This window comes from Durio zibethinus, chromosome 27 (genome assembly GCF_047325235.1).
Source record: "Durio zibethinus cultivar Kanyao isolate XHJ-2024 chromosome 27, ASM4732523v1, whole genome shotgun sequence".
Classification (NCBI taxonomy): domain Eukaryota; kingdom Viridiplantae; phylum Streptophyta; class Magnoliopsida; order Malvales; family Malvaceae; genus Durio; species Durio zibethinus.
Window position 1 is genome coordinate 2162117 of NC_143188.1, and position 15719 is coordinate 2177835.

The 15719-nt window shown below is 28.8% G+C and overlaps 2 protein-coding genes across 2 annotated transcripts; one reads left to right on the top strand and one right to left on the bottom strand.

The window, feature by feature from the left end:
• Positions 1 to 1575: 1575 nt before the first annotated feature.
• Positions 1576 to 4070, top strand: LOC111279913 (haloacid dehalogenase-like hydrolase domain-containing protein At2g33255). The gene is made up of 5 exons (XM_022866979.2): positions 1576 to 1972; positions 2665 to 2707; positions 3120 to 3180; positions 3268 to 3402; positions 3634 to 4070. Exons 1-5 carry the CDS (start codon positions 1606 to 1608, stop codon positions 3796 to 3798), a joined length of 771 nt encoding a protein of 256 aa, XP_022722714.2. The 5' UTR covers positions 1576 to 1605; the 3' UTR covers positions 3799 to 4070.
• A 6485-nt stretch (positions 4071 to 10555) lies between these two features.
• Positions 10556 to 12187, bottom strand: LOC111280026 (uncharacterized). The gene is made up of 3 exons (XM_022867176.2): positions 11936 to 12187; positions 11350 to 11479; positions 10556 to 11266 (listed from the first exon to the last, which is right to left on the bottom strand). Exons 1-3 carry the CDS (start codon positions 12087 to 12089, stop codon positions 10765 to 10767), a joined length of 786 nt encoding a protein of 261 aa, XP_022722911.2. The 5' UTR covers positions 12090 to 12187; the 3' UTR covers positions 10556 to 10764.
• Between the last annotated feature and the right edge of the window lie 3532 nt (positions 12188 to 15719).

A 15719-nucleotide genomic window follows, 5' to 3' on the forward strand; every position in this document is an offset into this window, starting at 1 on the left:
GCAATTAACAAAGGCAATAGCCACAAATTCATTCTCTTGTGAAAAAAAAAAAAGAGTCATATATCATTTTGTCTTAAATGATAATACCATATGTTATAAAAGTGCTTTCCCTATGCATTTTTGCAGAGAGACTGTTTTCAAGACTTAAACCCGTGACCTTCCGATCACAAAGAAGCAACCTTACCACTGCACCAAGGCTTGCCGTCATAAAACTATATTTTATAGCAAGTGACAATTCATTTTAAAAGAAAAAAAAGGGTAGGTACAGAAATGAAAAGGCAAGCAGAAGATACAGTCCTGAAAATGAAGGATCAAATATTTCAAGGTTTACCCAAGATACATTTTAGTAAAAACAAAAAATTGAAAAGCCAAGGAAGGAAAAAAGGTTTGAGTAATGTACTATTAAATTCAGTCAGCATTTTAAAATGCATAGCAAACAATTCATTCATGCTTGCAAGTTCAAAATATAAAAATTTAAGCTTTAAATATCATGCTGCAAAATAATTAAATTGGTAAGTGAACCTATGTTTGTGAGTAAAAGAGTTCAAGGAGCAAGCTAGCAAAAGAAAAGAAAAGAACTTAATAAAAGATTCCTCAAGGTTCTTTGATTAAATCGATGCATTTGTCAAATCAACAATGGCAGCATTGAATATTAACCCAGAAATCAACAGAAACCCATCATTGTTGACATGTTTAACATATGGAAGTGATAAACTTTTCTGGCCTTTACAATCCTCTCCGCTGCCATTCCCTCTGCAGGTTCAGCTTCAACATCTACACCAGAGCCCTCAGTGACTTCATTAAGCTTTTGATTCTTTGGTTTCAATGTTTTATTAAATATGTTCTTCTTAGCTCCAGGTTCGTCTAAACCATAATCAGCTTTGTCAATCTCTTCAATGGAAAGAAAACATGCGTTCATTATAAACAACAAGAGTTATGAACTAGGAACAAGCTTAAACCCTCCAACTGTAAACCTTAGCACACAATTTAGCTACACAATTTAAGTCGAATTCATTGAAAACAATAATGATAGAACTAAATATATAACAAGCTCCACAAACTAAAACCCCATAAACCCCTACATGCGTTCAGCTCCAAGGCCAATGCTAAGTTCACACAAAGGAAAAGAACAGAAAAAAAAGATTTCTCATGGAAAACTAAGCCAAAGATTAATTATGCTTTATGCTGTGCCGTTTCATTATATTTTTATCATTTTTTATAACTTTTTGGCTTTGTTTTAAGTAAAAATTACAAAATAATGTGGTCCACAAAAAAAATTATTACTTGATATCATGATGAAAAATAATTAATAAAACTTATTTTACATTTATATGAAAAATTAATAAAAAATTTTAAAAATAACTTTATGATTTCAATATATGTATATTATAAATTAATTATTCACTGAATATTAAAATTATAAATATAATTTTATTTTATATTATTTTTTATTAATTATTTCTGATTACAATATCAATTAATAAAAATTTATTTTAAATTATACTTTTATGAAATTTTCACTTTTTTTTTTCAAATAAAACTGGACCACTCTTTCATGACTCACCTGCTCATTATCAAAATCCAAAAACCCCGCCAACGCTATAAATGCCAATAAAGATCTCACACCGATTCTCAATTCTCTCATTTCTTCTCTTCAAATCCTTCCTCCGTTTGTTGGCCAAATCCGCTCTCTTCCATCTCTTTTCCATGTCCACTCTCCCCGCCAAATCCCGTCTCCGCGGTGTTGTTTTCGACTTGGACGGCACCCTGATCGCCTCCGTCATTGACTTCGCCGCAATGCACAAGGCTGTCCTCGGAGACGATGAGTACGAGAGGGTCAAAGCTGAAAACCCGTATGGGATTGATATTTTGCACCACATTGAGAATTGGAGTCCTGATAAGCAGCGAAAAGCTTATCAGATTGTTACTGATTTCGAAATACAGGGCCTTGATCGCCTCCAAATCATGTCTGGTTAGTTTCTGGTTGCTGGGAAAGTGAGAGGACAATGTTAGCGGGAAAAGGATAGATTTGGGGTTTCAAAGCATAGTGCTTTTTATAATTATTATATGATTTTTATTTCAACTTTCGAACCTGAGACAATCAAGTTTTAGTTTCAAGTGATAGGATTAAAATGTAAAGATACCCTTTTGAAGAGGGAATCGCTGAGTGGTTTCTGTTTTTTGTGGTTTTATTCATGGCAATTTGTCCATTTTTATTGGGAAAATGTAGGTCTTTTCTGAGGTTTATTTTAAAATTTGCTGATGAATTCTTCAGTTGGTGAGTTGTTATACTGTTCATGCAAATTTTTTTCACTGGACCGGATTTAAGATTACATTAGCTAGCTATTTCTATGCTTTGTTTTTGGGAAATTTTGGATGTATTCCATGTGTTCCCAATAGTTCTATGGTAGCAAACGATGGGGAGTATATTGGTGTACCTGTAATGCCAATCTTGGGCTTGGTGTTTCCTTTGATTTCTTTTCATTGTTTGTTTTGGATTTACCTTATTCTTGTTGGGAGTCTCCTTTTTGAGTTGAGATGGGGATTGGTTGGTTCAAAATTTAGCCACGACAGTTGTCTCTCTTTCAGCTAATTGAATTCATATCTTTGCCATTTTACATGGTATTCAATTTAAGTCGTAATATTTGGTTGATAACGGTGCAGGTGCAGCAGAACTTTGTGGTTTTCTTGATGGAAAGAAAATAAGGTCAAGTTCCATCATGCCTTAGCTTTTTCCTCCTAATACTTATATGTTTTTCATATATACAGATGGCTCCAGACGTAATAGGTTATTGGTTCACACTAAATCACTGAGTTTCCCATATATCTCCCATGTGGCAGCTTGACCTTTAGTTTATTTATATGTCTAGTTACTATAGCTATATTATACTTATTTTTGTTAGGTTTAATTTTGCTTTGTTGACTAATTTAATGTATCAGCTGAATGACATCGGCATGCTAATTGTTTACTCCTAACAGTTCTTTGAAATTTGGATCTTTCAACTGCTCTTGCTTTCAATTCAATTACATGAAATTCTAAATATTTCTGGGTGTGTTTTGTTGACTAAACTTTTTTCATGGTATGTTTAGATGCTAATCAAAGCTTCCATTTCTTTCAGAAGGGGACTAATCACTCGCAATGTCAAAGAATCAGTTGATATGTTTCATCAACGGTTTGGAGTAAGCTATTAGAAGTGTGAAATTGAACTATTCTGGACATTTTGTTGAATTGGGAGGTCGAAATCTTTCTAACATGCGTTGTTTCAGATGATGTTTTCTCCAGCACTCAGTCGGGAGTTTTGTCCTTGTAAACCAGACCCTGCTCCTCTGCTGCATATCTGTTCGACTTGGGGAGTTCAACCAAATGAGGTCATGATGGTTGGTGATAATCTTAAAGACGACGTGAGTGGTTCTTCCAAAGCAACAATAATAAATGAAGAACAAAAAATGATGATGTAGCTCCTTATCATCTTCAGGGCTACCATTTAGCTTTGGCTTTTGTTACATTTTTGTTGTGGTTAGGTCACATGCAATATGGTGATGAGGCACACGGATGCACAACTTGTAATATTTATCATTTTAAGCTATGACTGCCAAATTTACTCTGAACATTTATAATTAATGTATTTGCAGGTAGCTTGTGGGAAACAAGCAGGAGCATTGACATGCTTGCTTGATGAAAATGGGATGTATGGCTCTCAAGATTTTGCCGACCTGGATCTAACACCAGATTTCAAGATGTGTTCCCTGAAAGAAGTTTACTCCCTTCTGGAATCCAATTTTGACCTTAGACCCTGATTTCCAAATCCATGGTTGACAAATGGTTTGGCACTTAATGGAGCAGCTAACAGTTGTGCTTTGCCTGGTAAGGATCCTAAACTAAATAATTTCTGTGATATTATTTCACCATTGTTCCAAAGAAAAAAAATATTCAAGGAGACATCATTCTACTGTCCATGGTGGTGTACTTTAGTCTTGGTGCCTTGCTGTTCATGTCCCTTGTAATGCTGGGCAACCCAAAATCTTTGTTCTAGATGTACATGTCCAATTGTAAAGAAATATTTGGCAAATTCTGTTGTTGCTTACATGAATTCAATCATGTTGAAGAAGTACTAATATCTTTATTAAAAAGTTCCATAATTCAAAATTTTTGTGAGGTTGAAAAGTAATGAATATTCAAAATTAAGAAAATGGAAACTCTCATTTTACAGAAGGTTACTTCTAGAATTTACTGAACTGAACTCAAAATATTCAAGTTAATACTTGAGTATTGAGGAGTATATTAAGAACATTCATAAGAATTATGATTGATTGATTGATTGATACATACACAAATTAAGAACAAATTACTAATCATGAATTCTTATAATATATCAATCACAATTTAAATTTGTGTGAGATCTATTAAAACTTTTATAGAGTTTATAATTATAAATGATTGATTTTTACATATTTTTTTATTATGATTGATTAATTATAAGAATTATAATAAAAAGATTTATAGGTGAAATTTGCTTCGAAAACTGTTGCTTGAATGATTGAAGTTAACCTCTTTCCTTCAGTTAAGTTCAACGGCTGCTCTCTTCATATTTATAAGGATCCAACTTCCAATTTATGACTTCAAGATTATGGGCGTAGCCATACTTGGCAATTTGCATATTCGTGAAGTGTAGAATATTTTGCATATTTATTCGTATTTTATAAGAAAATTGTATATTATAATTCATATCGGTACAAAAATATAATATATTTTTTGTTTTTATTAAATTTATATAGTTTTTATTAAAATTTTAAGGGTTAACTTCATAAATATATTCTATAATTAAAGTCGAAATAAAGTAGCCTTTGAGATTTAAAATATGATACTGAATTATCCTATGATTTGTTTTTAAACCATTATTTTTTCCGTTTTTTTTTTTTTTTTTTCCTTCTTCTTCATCTAAATTAATACTGTCTCTCTATAATCAAATCAATTTTCTCTCTAAACTCAAACCAATCAACAAACAACAACTTTCAAATAGCCAAAATCTCTACACCATTACCACCATTACAAGTTCATATTATCAAGGGACTTCATCCCTAACTCATTCAATGCTTTTTCAGAACTCGGCATACCTTTATCGTTGCAACCGCTGTCAGCCATCATCAATCATCACCATCAATCGTCCACCAATTTTAATGTCTCCCCAAAAGCTATTTCTAAAAATGGTTTAATCTTCTTAGTTTTCAACCAAATAGGATTTTAAATTTTTAATTTTGTCTGCCTATGAGGTTGTTTGCCTAAACAGAATATGTTTACTTTGGTTGCTAGGCAATTTTAAGCTTTGGTTATTGGATGAATGTGATTTCATGGCTGGGTGGGGTTTGGAAATTGGGTCTGTGTTTTGGTTGGACAATGATGGTGATTAGGTGTTGGATGTGGAGGCTTGGTAGAGATATGTGTTATTGATTTTTGTGTAGTTTAGGTGTTGAGCAATTGAATAATGGTTATAGGTGGTTAAAATAGAGTATGAATTTTTAAAGAAAGATAATGAGTTTTTAGAAAGAGAGAGAGAGTATGAATATTTAACGAAAGAATTTGAATTCAATTAAGTTTGGTGGTGATGTGAACTTGTAATGGTGATAGTGGCATGATGGTTTTGATGATTTGAAAGTTATTATTTGTGGATTTGTTTGGGTTTAGAGAGAGAATATGAATTCAATTAAAAAAATTAAAAAAATTAAAAAGAAATAGATTTGAGTAAAAAAAATAATATAACAAATCAAAAGATAATTAAGTGTCACGTTTTAGATCTTAAGACTACTTTCATTTCGATATTAACCACATACTATATTTCAACAATTAACCAAAATTTTAATAGTATTATCTTTGTATTTTTTTTATCGTTTTTATGTCATGTTATCTTATGGTATTTTAAATTTTATAAGGCATGGCAAGTCTAGTACTTTTTTTTTTATTAAAATTATTATTTGACCCTTTATTTTTTTCTTATCTTGTATCTTATATAAATATATAAAAGTAAAAACTTTTGACAAAAAAATAATGTCATATGTGAATAGTCTAAATTTTTGACATGTGGATAACCTTAAATAATTGATTGTATCCATTATTTAATATTTTCAATTTGATTTGGTTTTGATGAAATTAATTGTATTTATATTTAATAGCTTAAAATTATCTCTTAATTAATTTTAATTCTTAATTGATTTGATTTTAACTAAATTAATTACATTTACTTTAATAGATTAAATTTCTTTCAATTAATTTTAATTCTTAATTTAATTTGATTTTGATTTAAATTAATAATATTTATTTTTAATATTAGATAAATATATAATAGTTAAAGTTTTTAGTAAAAGAGATAACTATCTTATGTAAATAACATAATTTTTTGACATATAGATAGTCTTTAATAATTTAAATTTCTCTCTCAATTAATTTTAATTCTTACTTAATTTGATTATAACCAAATTAATTACATTTATTTTTAATAGCTCAAGTATCTTTTAATTAATTTTAATTTTTAATTGAATTTGATTTTTTCAAAAAATAATCATATTTATTTTTGGTAGCTTATATTTTTCTTAATTAATTTTATTTATTATTTTTTTCGCTCTTTAACACTATAATTATTATCTAATAGGGATTTAACTAAAAAAATAATAATACATAATTATGCTTCACACTATTAAGAATGATTCTAGCATATGAGTTGAAATTTGTTTTCTTAAATTATTCATTTTAAAAATAAATCTCAAATAATAAAATTATTCTGAAATTTGATCCCTTTTTTTAAATTTCTTATACTTCTCACATAAATTTTTGTTTTAAAGTCTATCCCTCTCCCTATATATATATATATATATATATATATATATATTAATTGTTTTTTGTACAACTTGAGTATAAGTAATTAAATGTTTATTTAAATTAGAAAACAGCTATATGATTGACATCAGTGAGGGAAGCATATTCCAACCTGGCAACCTTTAGCTAACTAGGATTATAGCTTCTACTTCCATGGTTCCTATTCTGTCAGGCTCAATCTTTTGTTATCAAACTCAATGTCTACATCTTGGTCCTTCAGTTATTGGAATGTCATGAGTAATATGCCATTTGATGCTTCTTTCCTTGACTCTGCTCTAAGACCTTTGTTGGAAACAAATTGGCATGAGGAAATTGATTGGTGCTGTACATGTTTTGTACGCATCTTCCCTTTTTCTTGACTTCCTTGTAGTAAGACAAACAAATCTAGGTATGGGAATTCCCAATGAAGTGTTTGCCTTTTGTTTTTCTGGTTTAGAAGAAACTCTTGCTCAATTTAAGGTTTTTCCTTTCTCAGTCTGCAAAAAATCTGATCTCTTACTTCTTTCTTAGCATCAACATTGTGCCTATCGTCAATTGTTAGTGGATTTTGGAGAATTGGGTTGGCTGCTTTTCTTGATATAAAATGATTCTTACTTCTTTCTTAGCATCAACATTGTCAATTGTTAGTGGATTTTGGGTTAGTGGATTTTAGGGCATTGAGTTGGCTGCTTTTCTTGATGTAAAATGATTCTTACTTCTTTCTTAGCATCAACATTGTCAATTGTCAGTGGATTTTGGGGAATTGGGTTGGCTACTTTTCTTAATATAAAATGATTGCTTAAGCTTGCTTGCAGGAATTTTGATACAGTTCCTTACAGCACTACTGTCTCTAGGATGGATTCATCGAGCACCTATGTCTCAACCTGTAGAGAAGGAAAGAAAAAAAAGTTTTGAGTAAAAGAACTCAAAGAAACAGAAGGATTGGAAGAGCTATGATTGGTTCAGCTTTTGTTTACCACCAAGAAAGAGAATCTGAGGCACAGAAGCAGAGAAGTTATTACATTTGGCAGTGAGAACTTCTAATGAGCTTGAGCAGAGAAAAGAAAAATGCTAGATGGTGAAGTCTCATATTTAATTGAGTTGATGCCACCAACTGAATTTCAGTTCTATCTCAAGTTTCCTTTGGTGTCAATCATCATAGAGCTCAGATCATCAATGTGCACTAGCTTGCAATTTTGCAACATACGAATAGGTCTTGCTTTTGACCATTACTTGGGACCAACCAAGTTCAGATATCTAGAAACCTAAAAGCGAAGGATAATGATGAAGCTGTGGTTGCAATCAAATTATAGGTTTTAAGTTCACCATAGATTCACTATGATCAGTAATCATTTATGCTGTTGGGGAGTAATGATTCGTATCTCATAAGAAATTTGTTTAAAATTAATTAGACATTACTTGTGAATAAAAAAACTTTCATGAGAAGAATTCTAATGCAAAAGAGATTTTTTATAGGTAAATTAGTATGTCTATAAATAAGTAAAGTTTTTATAGAGTTTGATATGAGAAAAAAAAATATAAAAGAGTTATGGGATTTTAATGAGTAGACACTCTATGAAACTACAAGAGGTTAACGTCTTTACGAGAGTGTATGTTGGAATGGACTAAAGGAGAATGAGATGGTTCACATAGGTATAATGTATGGGTACACATAAATATGTGTTTTTTAAGTTAAGAATATTCTATAGGATTAGAAAAGATTGTGAGGGTCTATGAGTATTAATTATTAATGTTTGATTTAGTATTTATTTGTAATTTTTTATAACTAGTGATTTTTTTTAATTCGTAAACGTAGGTTAGTTAAATCAAATCATGTTAAATTATTATATCTTGTATGGTTTATTGGTCGTTTAATTATACTTCTGTTGGTTTGATTGTTTGATTGGTTTGGGTTTTTTTAGTTTAATAAGTGATATTAGAGCGTATGTTTGAAATATAGAAAGAGTCAAGTTTAGAAGAACTTGATTTAAGGAAAGAGTTTGAGTTTGTATTTTAAAGATCGATTTACGTAAAGTGTGAAGAGATAAGAGAAGATTATTACGGGACTTCCATTACAGTTGGAGCCAAGTATATCTAGCATGAAAATCGATGATTTAAAAAAATTTGAGTCAAGATGGAGATTGTTGAGAATAATGAGTCAAATTTTATAACTGATTTGTTTGAGATTGACTAAATATTATTTGATGGATAAGAAAACTTGCATGAAAATTCTAAGAGAAAAATGATTCTTGATAAGTAAATTAGTATGCTTATAAATAGATGAAGTCTTTATAAAATTTGGTATGAAAAAAAAATGTAAGAAAATTGTGGTGTTTTAATAAGTAGACACCCCATAAAGCTATAAGAGATTAATGTTTTTATGGGAATGTATGTTTGAGTAAACTAAAAGAGAATAAGATAGTCCAAATTGTTATAATGCATAGGTTTGTGGGAATGCATGTTTGAGTATATTAGAGGAGAATGAAATAGTCTAAATAGGTATAATGCATGGGTGTATATGGGTATATATTTATTTGGATTAAAAATACTTCATAAGATTAAAGGATATTGAAAAGGTTTATGGAAATTAATTATAAGTGTTTGATTTGATGTTTGTTTATAATTCTCTATAACTAATGAACTTTTTTTCTCATCCATGAACGTAAATTAATTAAATCAAATCACGTTAAATTGCTATCTCTTATGTGATTTATTGATATTTTAATTATACTTCCGTTGACTTGATTATTTAATTGGTTTGGGGCTTTTTTAACCTAACAATTGCTTCATGTGCAAATAAATGGGATTTGTAATAGAACATTTACATTGCTATATTGTTTGTAGCATAAGAAAATTCCAATCTTGAATCTATCATTGGTTAGATACCGTTTCTTAAATATGATTGTATGAATCAATAAATTTATTCATTAATTAAGTTGATTAAGATTAACTTGCATATTTAGTAGCTAGTATATATACTATACTAGCATGGATCCTAGGAAAAGGACAAATCTATGAAGTATTTTTCTAACATATGACAAAAGGAAATAAGAGAAAAGATAACATACATAGGAGATTAATGCAATCAAGAGAGAATCTACTTATAATCTTTAACATAAGATTTACTAATAATTAAATAAAACAGACAGCACTTTGTTTCTAACTTTTGTTTTTGAATGTGACCTAACATCCAACCAAAAAGCTTGCCTGTAATTGTACTTATTTCAAACTATGCAAAACCCATATGCACTTTTTTGGCTTTGGGGCACTAATTTTATGCTTTGATTAAAGGCAGATAAGAGAAAGAAGATAAGAAAATTAAAAAAAAAAAAAAAAAACTTAAAAAATCTAAAAACCTAGGAGAGAATAACTAAAGGAAAATCTATAGTTGGAGAATCGTCGAATGTCGACAGCAAGGACAAGACATAAGTGCCAAAGAGCAAGGGAACTGATGTGTCGTAGTAATCGTAATATTAGTTTTATGTTGAGATTCTATCTTCAAGATATAACAAATTATTTTGTAATTAAATTTTGATTGTTGAAATTAAAATTTTAATGTTTGAATTGTTGATAATTTTTTATTATAAAAAAATAATTATAATATTTGTATAGAATTTATATATTAACAATGTATCAAATTATTTTTTTAAAATTATTAAAATAGTTTTTATTTAAGAGTGCATGGCAGCAACATCTGCCAAGCACAAGAGGGTTAGCTGTGATTGTACTGATAAAGGATCTTCATAAAGTATAATGTTTGAGCCTGTTTGAGAGTGTGATCAGTGCAGCTCCACCATAATGATGCGCCGAAACAGTAACTCAAATTTCACATCTTGATCATCAATCTCAGGCTTCAGATTTAAGAGCCTTCTCATTTGATGATGATCAAAAGTAATACTAGGTACTCAGCAAAGAAATTAACAGAAAGGGGTCACTAGACTGTGCAAACTAACTTTGCTTGTTGCACATGCCGCTCCAATATTTCCATGGATATCATCCAAGTTCCATAAACCATCCCAAAGAATTTCCTCGCTCGAGGTATCACTACCAGACATATTGCCATTGATCATGGGATAGAACAAGCCTTGTTCCTCTGTCATGTTGAGGTATGATGTAGCTGCCCTTTCTTGCTTCAGCTGTGGCACATATGGAGCTCTATGTTCAGTTTCATCAAGCCAAGACATGATCCTTTTCATGTCGAGTTGATTCAATTGTAACTGTTGCTGCTGTTGCAGCAGTTGTTGTTGTTGTTGCTGCAGTAGCTGCTGCTGCTGAAATTGTTGCCTTTTCAGCAGTCGAGTTTTTGCCTTATCAGAGTTATCTGATGATAGTTCGGCCTTTTGCTTGAAATGGGTCCTCCAATAGTTCTTGATCTCATTATCAGTTCTTCCAGGCAAGCTTCTTGCAATTGCTGACCACCTGAAATATGTTGTTTCAAGTTCCTCAGTATATGAACAAAAAATCCCAAAGTTTTCATACCAAATTTATGTTCTGATCATTACCTGTTTCCCCACTTCGCATGCAGCTCAAGAATTATACCCTCTTCATGAGGGGTTATTTGGCCTCTTTTAAGGTCTGGCCTCAAATAATTCACCCACCTCAGCCTGCAACTCTTTCCATTCCTCTTCAACCCTGTACAGACAGGTTATTAAAACAAAAAAAAGATTATTAAAAATTTATTTTTTTTCCAAAGTTAAAACATGCCTAGATCAATGCAATTGTTAGCAATCATTGAATCACCAAGAATAGATGATACTAAACATTTATAAACCAAAATTAAAAATCCAATCTGCAGTAAAGTGAATGATCCTCTACAGTTCCTCATTAATACGTTGGTAAATCAAGTATAAGATCAAAGTATTCTAACAGCTGCTCAAGACATAAGTGTTTTTTAACATAAACGTCCAGCATTTGACTTGATTTTTATGAAACTTGCTACACTAAATTTTTTGATAAATTATCTGATATAAATTTCATAAATTTTCTGACATAGGGGATCCACTTAATGCATTCATAACTTTTGATTAATATATTTTGTAAGCCAAATTTGGTAAATTTTCTAATCTCCAAGACCAAATATTTGCTTACCAGCAAGCCTAGCAACAGAGCTCCATCTGCCTTCACCATGTGACCTGACATATTCAATAAGCAGCCTATCTTCTTCAGCTGTCCAGGGACCTTTCCTCCAGCCTTCTTCAATAATAGCCCCACCCAAGAATCCTGCCATCACTGCCCAAGACATGTGAAAAGGGACAAAAATAACGAAAAGAAGAAGCTATACCCTTTGATAAATGCTTTAAGGTGAAGGTTCTTTGTCTAGCAAATTCTATACCATCTGGGGTTAGTCTGTCACATATTTATACTTGCACTAAACTATAGAGGGCCTCTTGCTTCACCCCATCAGTCATTTTCAAAATCATCCTTTGTCTTTTTTCCCTGTGAATGTACAGTTAAATTTGACAATTAGTATATTTATGTCATATAAAATATTAATAATTCGTATATTTATATCATATTTTATATGAAAATAATATATCATAATTCGTATCGATGCAAAAATATAAAATATAATTTTTTTATTAAATTTATTTATAATTTTTATTAAAATTTTAAATCATATTATTTTTATATTTTTTATTTGTATCACTTTCATATTATATTACCGTGTGATGCTTGAAATTATCATATCTATATTCAGCTTATCTCTAAGAGACCTTCATCATTTGTCAAATGACCCATGTAACCTTGAAATGGATGTCACATTTTCCAAATCAAGAAACTGTTTTTAATACCAATAAAAAATTAACTTAATAGATAAATTCAATTATTCTTATATAAATAAAATTTAAATTTGAATTTTATCAATAATCTAATATGATATTATTATTAATCTCGAATGCACAATTCTTGTAAACTATAACACATTTTATTTTGATATGAAAGTTTTAACAACCTATATATTTTCAAGTGTGAATAATAAATTATACTTAAAAATAGATCTAACAATTTAAAGACGATATAATAACATAAAAATAAAATAAAATAAATAATATAATTTAAAATTTTAATAAAAATTATAAATAATTTTTGTATTAATATAAATTATGATATATAATTTTTATATAAAATATAATATAAATATATAAATTTTTAATATTTTATATGATATAAATATATGAATTATTAGATTTATTTAAAAAATTACTGATAATAAAAAGCAAAAGAAATTGGCTATAAGGACATTAAAGTCAACAATATTAATTCGCAAGGACAAATGGGAATGTCGAGACAGTGGGGTGGCATGTTTATTTGGAGCATTATCCAATTAGCATATCTTTGTTAGATTCTAACATGAGACAAAAGGAAACAGAAATCTCATAGCTATGTGACACGTATAAGCTAGGAATTAATAGCGTGCAAGAAGCATAATATTAATCTAAGAAGAAAAGGACAAAAATAAATAATAAAATTACTCTAAAGTGAGTGGCTAATTTTTTTAACATGAAAATTACTGGATGACCAATGAAAATTCAACAGCTGTTGGATTTGCTTGCTTCTAAAGGAGATTGATCCAAGTAATCTCCATTAAATCTTAATTAAATAAATTTTTTTTTATTCCAGGTTGGGTATGGGGCACACACACTGTTTGATGTTTTATGAATGTCAACAGGGACAGGTGTTCTGTTCTAGATTTCAGAATGGCCCATCACCATGGAACCTCACCATGCCAGTTGATGCATAGAAATTCCATGTGCCCTCCAATCTTCAATGGCCATTGCAACTATAAGTACATAACATATTTATTTACCATTTCGTAAGAGATTTTTTTTTTTCCGACCAAGAAACTTTTTATTTTAATTCCTTAAAAAGAGTAATTTTAAATTTTATTTTAAAATAAAAATACTTTCATTTAAGGGTTAGTATGTAAAATGTTTTTTGTATTATATATATTTTATCGATTTGACATCTTAAAAAAATAATATTTTTATTTTTAAATTTTTATTTTTATTTCATCAAATATTTAATATTTTATACTTTTATTATCAATTAAGTGATTAACGTGACATGAATATTCAATAAATCATATCATATATTATAAATATCCATTAAATCAATTCATTATTGTCATGTTGGTAAAAAAATTTTTATTCTTTTCTTCAGTTACTTTTTTTTTAATTTTAAATTAAAAAATATATTTAAAATAATTTTATTAAATATTTATGTCACATGTTATAATTTTATTAATTATTAATATTATATAAACAAATTAACTCACGGTGTTCGATTACAATACTAAAATATTTGACAAAATAAAAATTTGGATACCAAAATTAAAAATAAAAAATTCTTAAGCTAATGCATGGTAGAATAATTGATAAGTTGTTTGAGATTCTTGAGAGATTCATACACATTGGAGACAATGGAAATCTAAAACATGAAGGGATATCATCATTTCTTTCTATCTTTTTCTTTTGCTTATTTGGTTTTCAACCAAAACTACAAGAAAAATGAAAAATTTTCCTTTTTCCCTTTGAAAACCAATTGATTTCTTGGCATAAAATATGAGTAGTCCAAACACAAAAAAAAATATTATTAAAATTATGACTCACCATTGAGTCAAACCAACCCTAAGGTTAAAAAAACATAAATCAATCATGACTTGAATGGATCAATCACTAATACTAGTTTCACAACTTGAAAAAATCATATGTAAATCTAGGGAGATACTTAATTGAGCCAATTTTTTTTTATTTTTTAAATAAATTTATTAGTATAATAAAAATTAAAATCTTTTTTTAGCATTGCATTTAAAAAATTAATTAATTAAATCGATAAATCAATCAACGAACAAATCAATATATAATTGAATTAAACCTATACATAATGTAATTTGGATTTAAAATCTCTAAATTTCATGATCTTCTCCTCCCATTTCATTTTTCAATTATATAATTTGTATAAAAATATTTAAATGATGGGAATATCCCATTCCAAAACTAAAATATATAGCAAGTTCAATGAATATTTAAATTAAATTTATAGATCATTCATAAAAAAAAAAAAATTGTTGACAATGAGAATCGGAGCTAAAATTTTGTAAATTATATGGTTCCATGTGACTAATTTTCTTGGACGGCAACCTAATGGCTAATTTATTTAATTAATCCAAATTAGCCACTAATAATATGTTTTTTCGCACTAAAAAGAAGGGTTGAAGCTGAAATCCACCTCTCCTTTGAATACTTATATTGCTTAAACTTTGTTTAACAGGTAAGCTTGTGAGCTGTAATTAGTGATTAATAATTTGTCTATAGAAAGGGATAAAAGTGTAAGATTTACATGGTTCTTATTTTTTTATTTTTTATAAAAAAGATTTTGAAAAATTATCAATGTCGAAATTTAAATTTTATAACCACCGGATATTATTTATTAAAAATATCTATATGAATTAATTTAATTAAATTTCAAATTATTATTTCTTTATTTTTATTTTTATTTCTTTAATTTTATTTCTTCATCTCAAATTTTAATGTTAAATTAACGAAAATTTACTTCTTGCATTAATGAAATATTTTGTAAAAAAAAAAAAAAAAATTCAATTTTGTTATTTTTATTTAAAAATCAACAAAATAAAAAATATAATAATAAAATTCGATAAAATTAAAATACAATGACCAAATTCAATATTAAATCATAACTATAATGGCCAATTTGACTTTATTTCCTTTATTCTTTAATATACAACATTAGTACTTTGTATTTTGCTTGGTATAAAAGAGAAGTAAAAAGATGAAATGGGTAAATGAGAAAATAAATAATAAAATGATTAGCACTCTCCACTTAGAAGGAATATCTTGCATCAAGCTTTTAC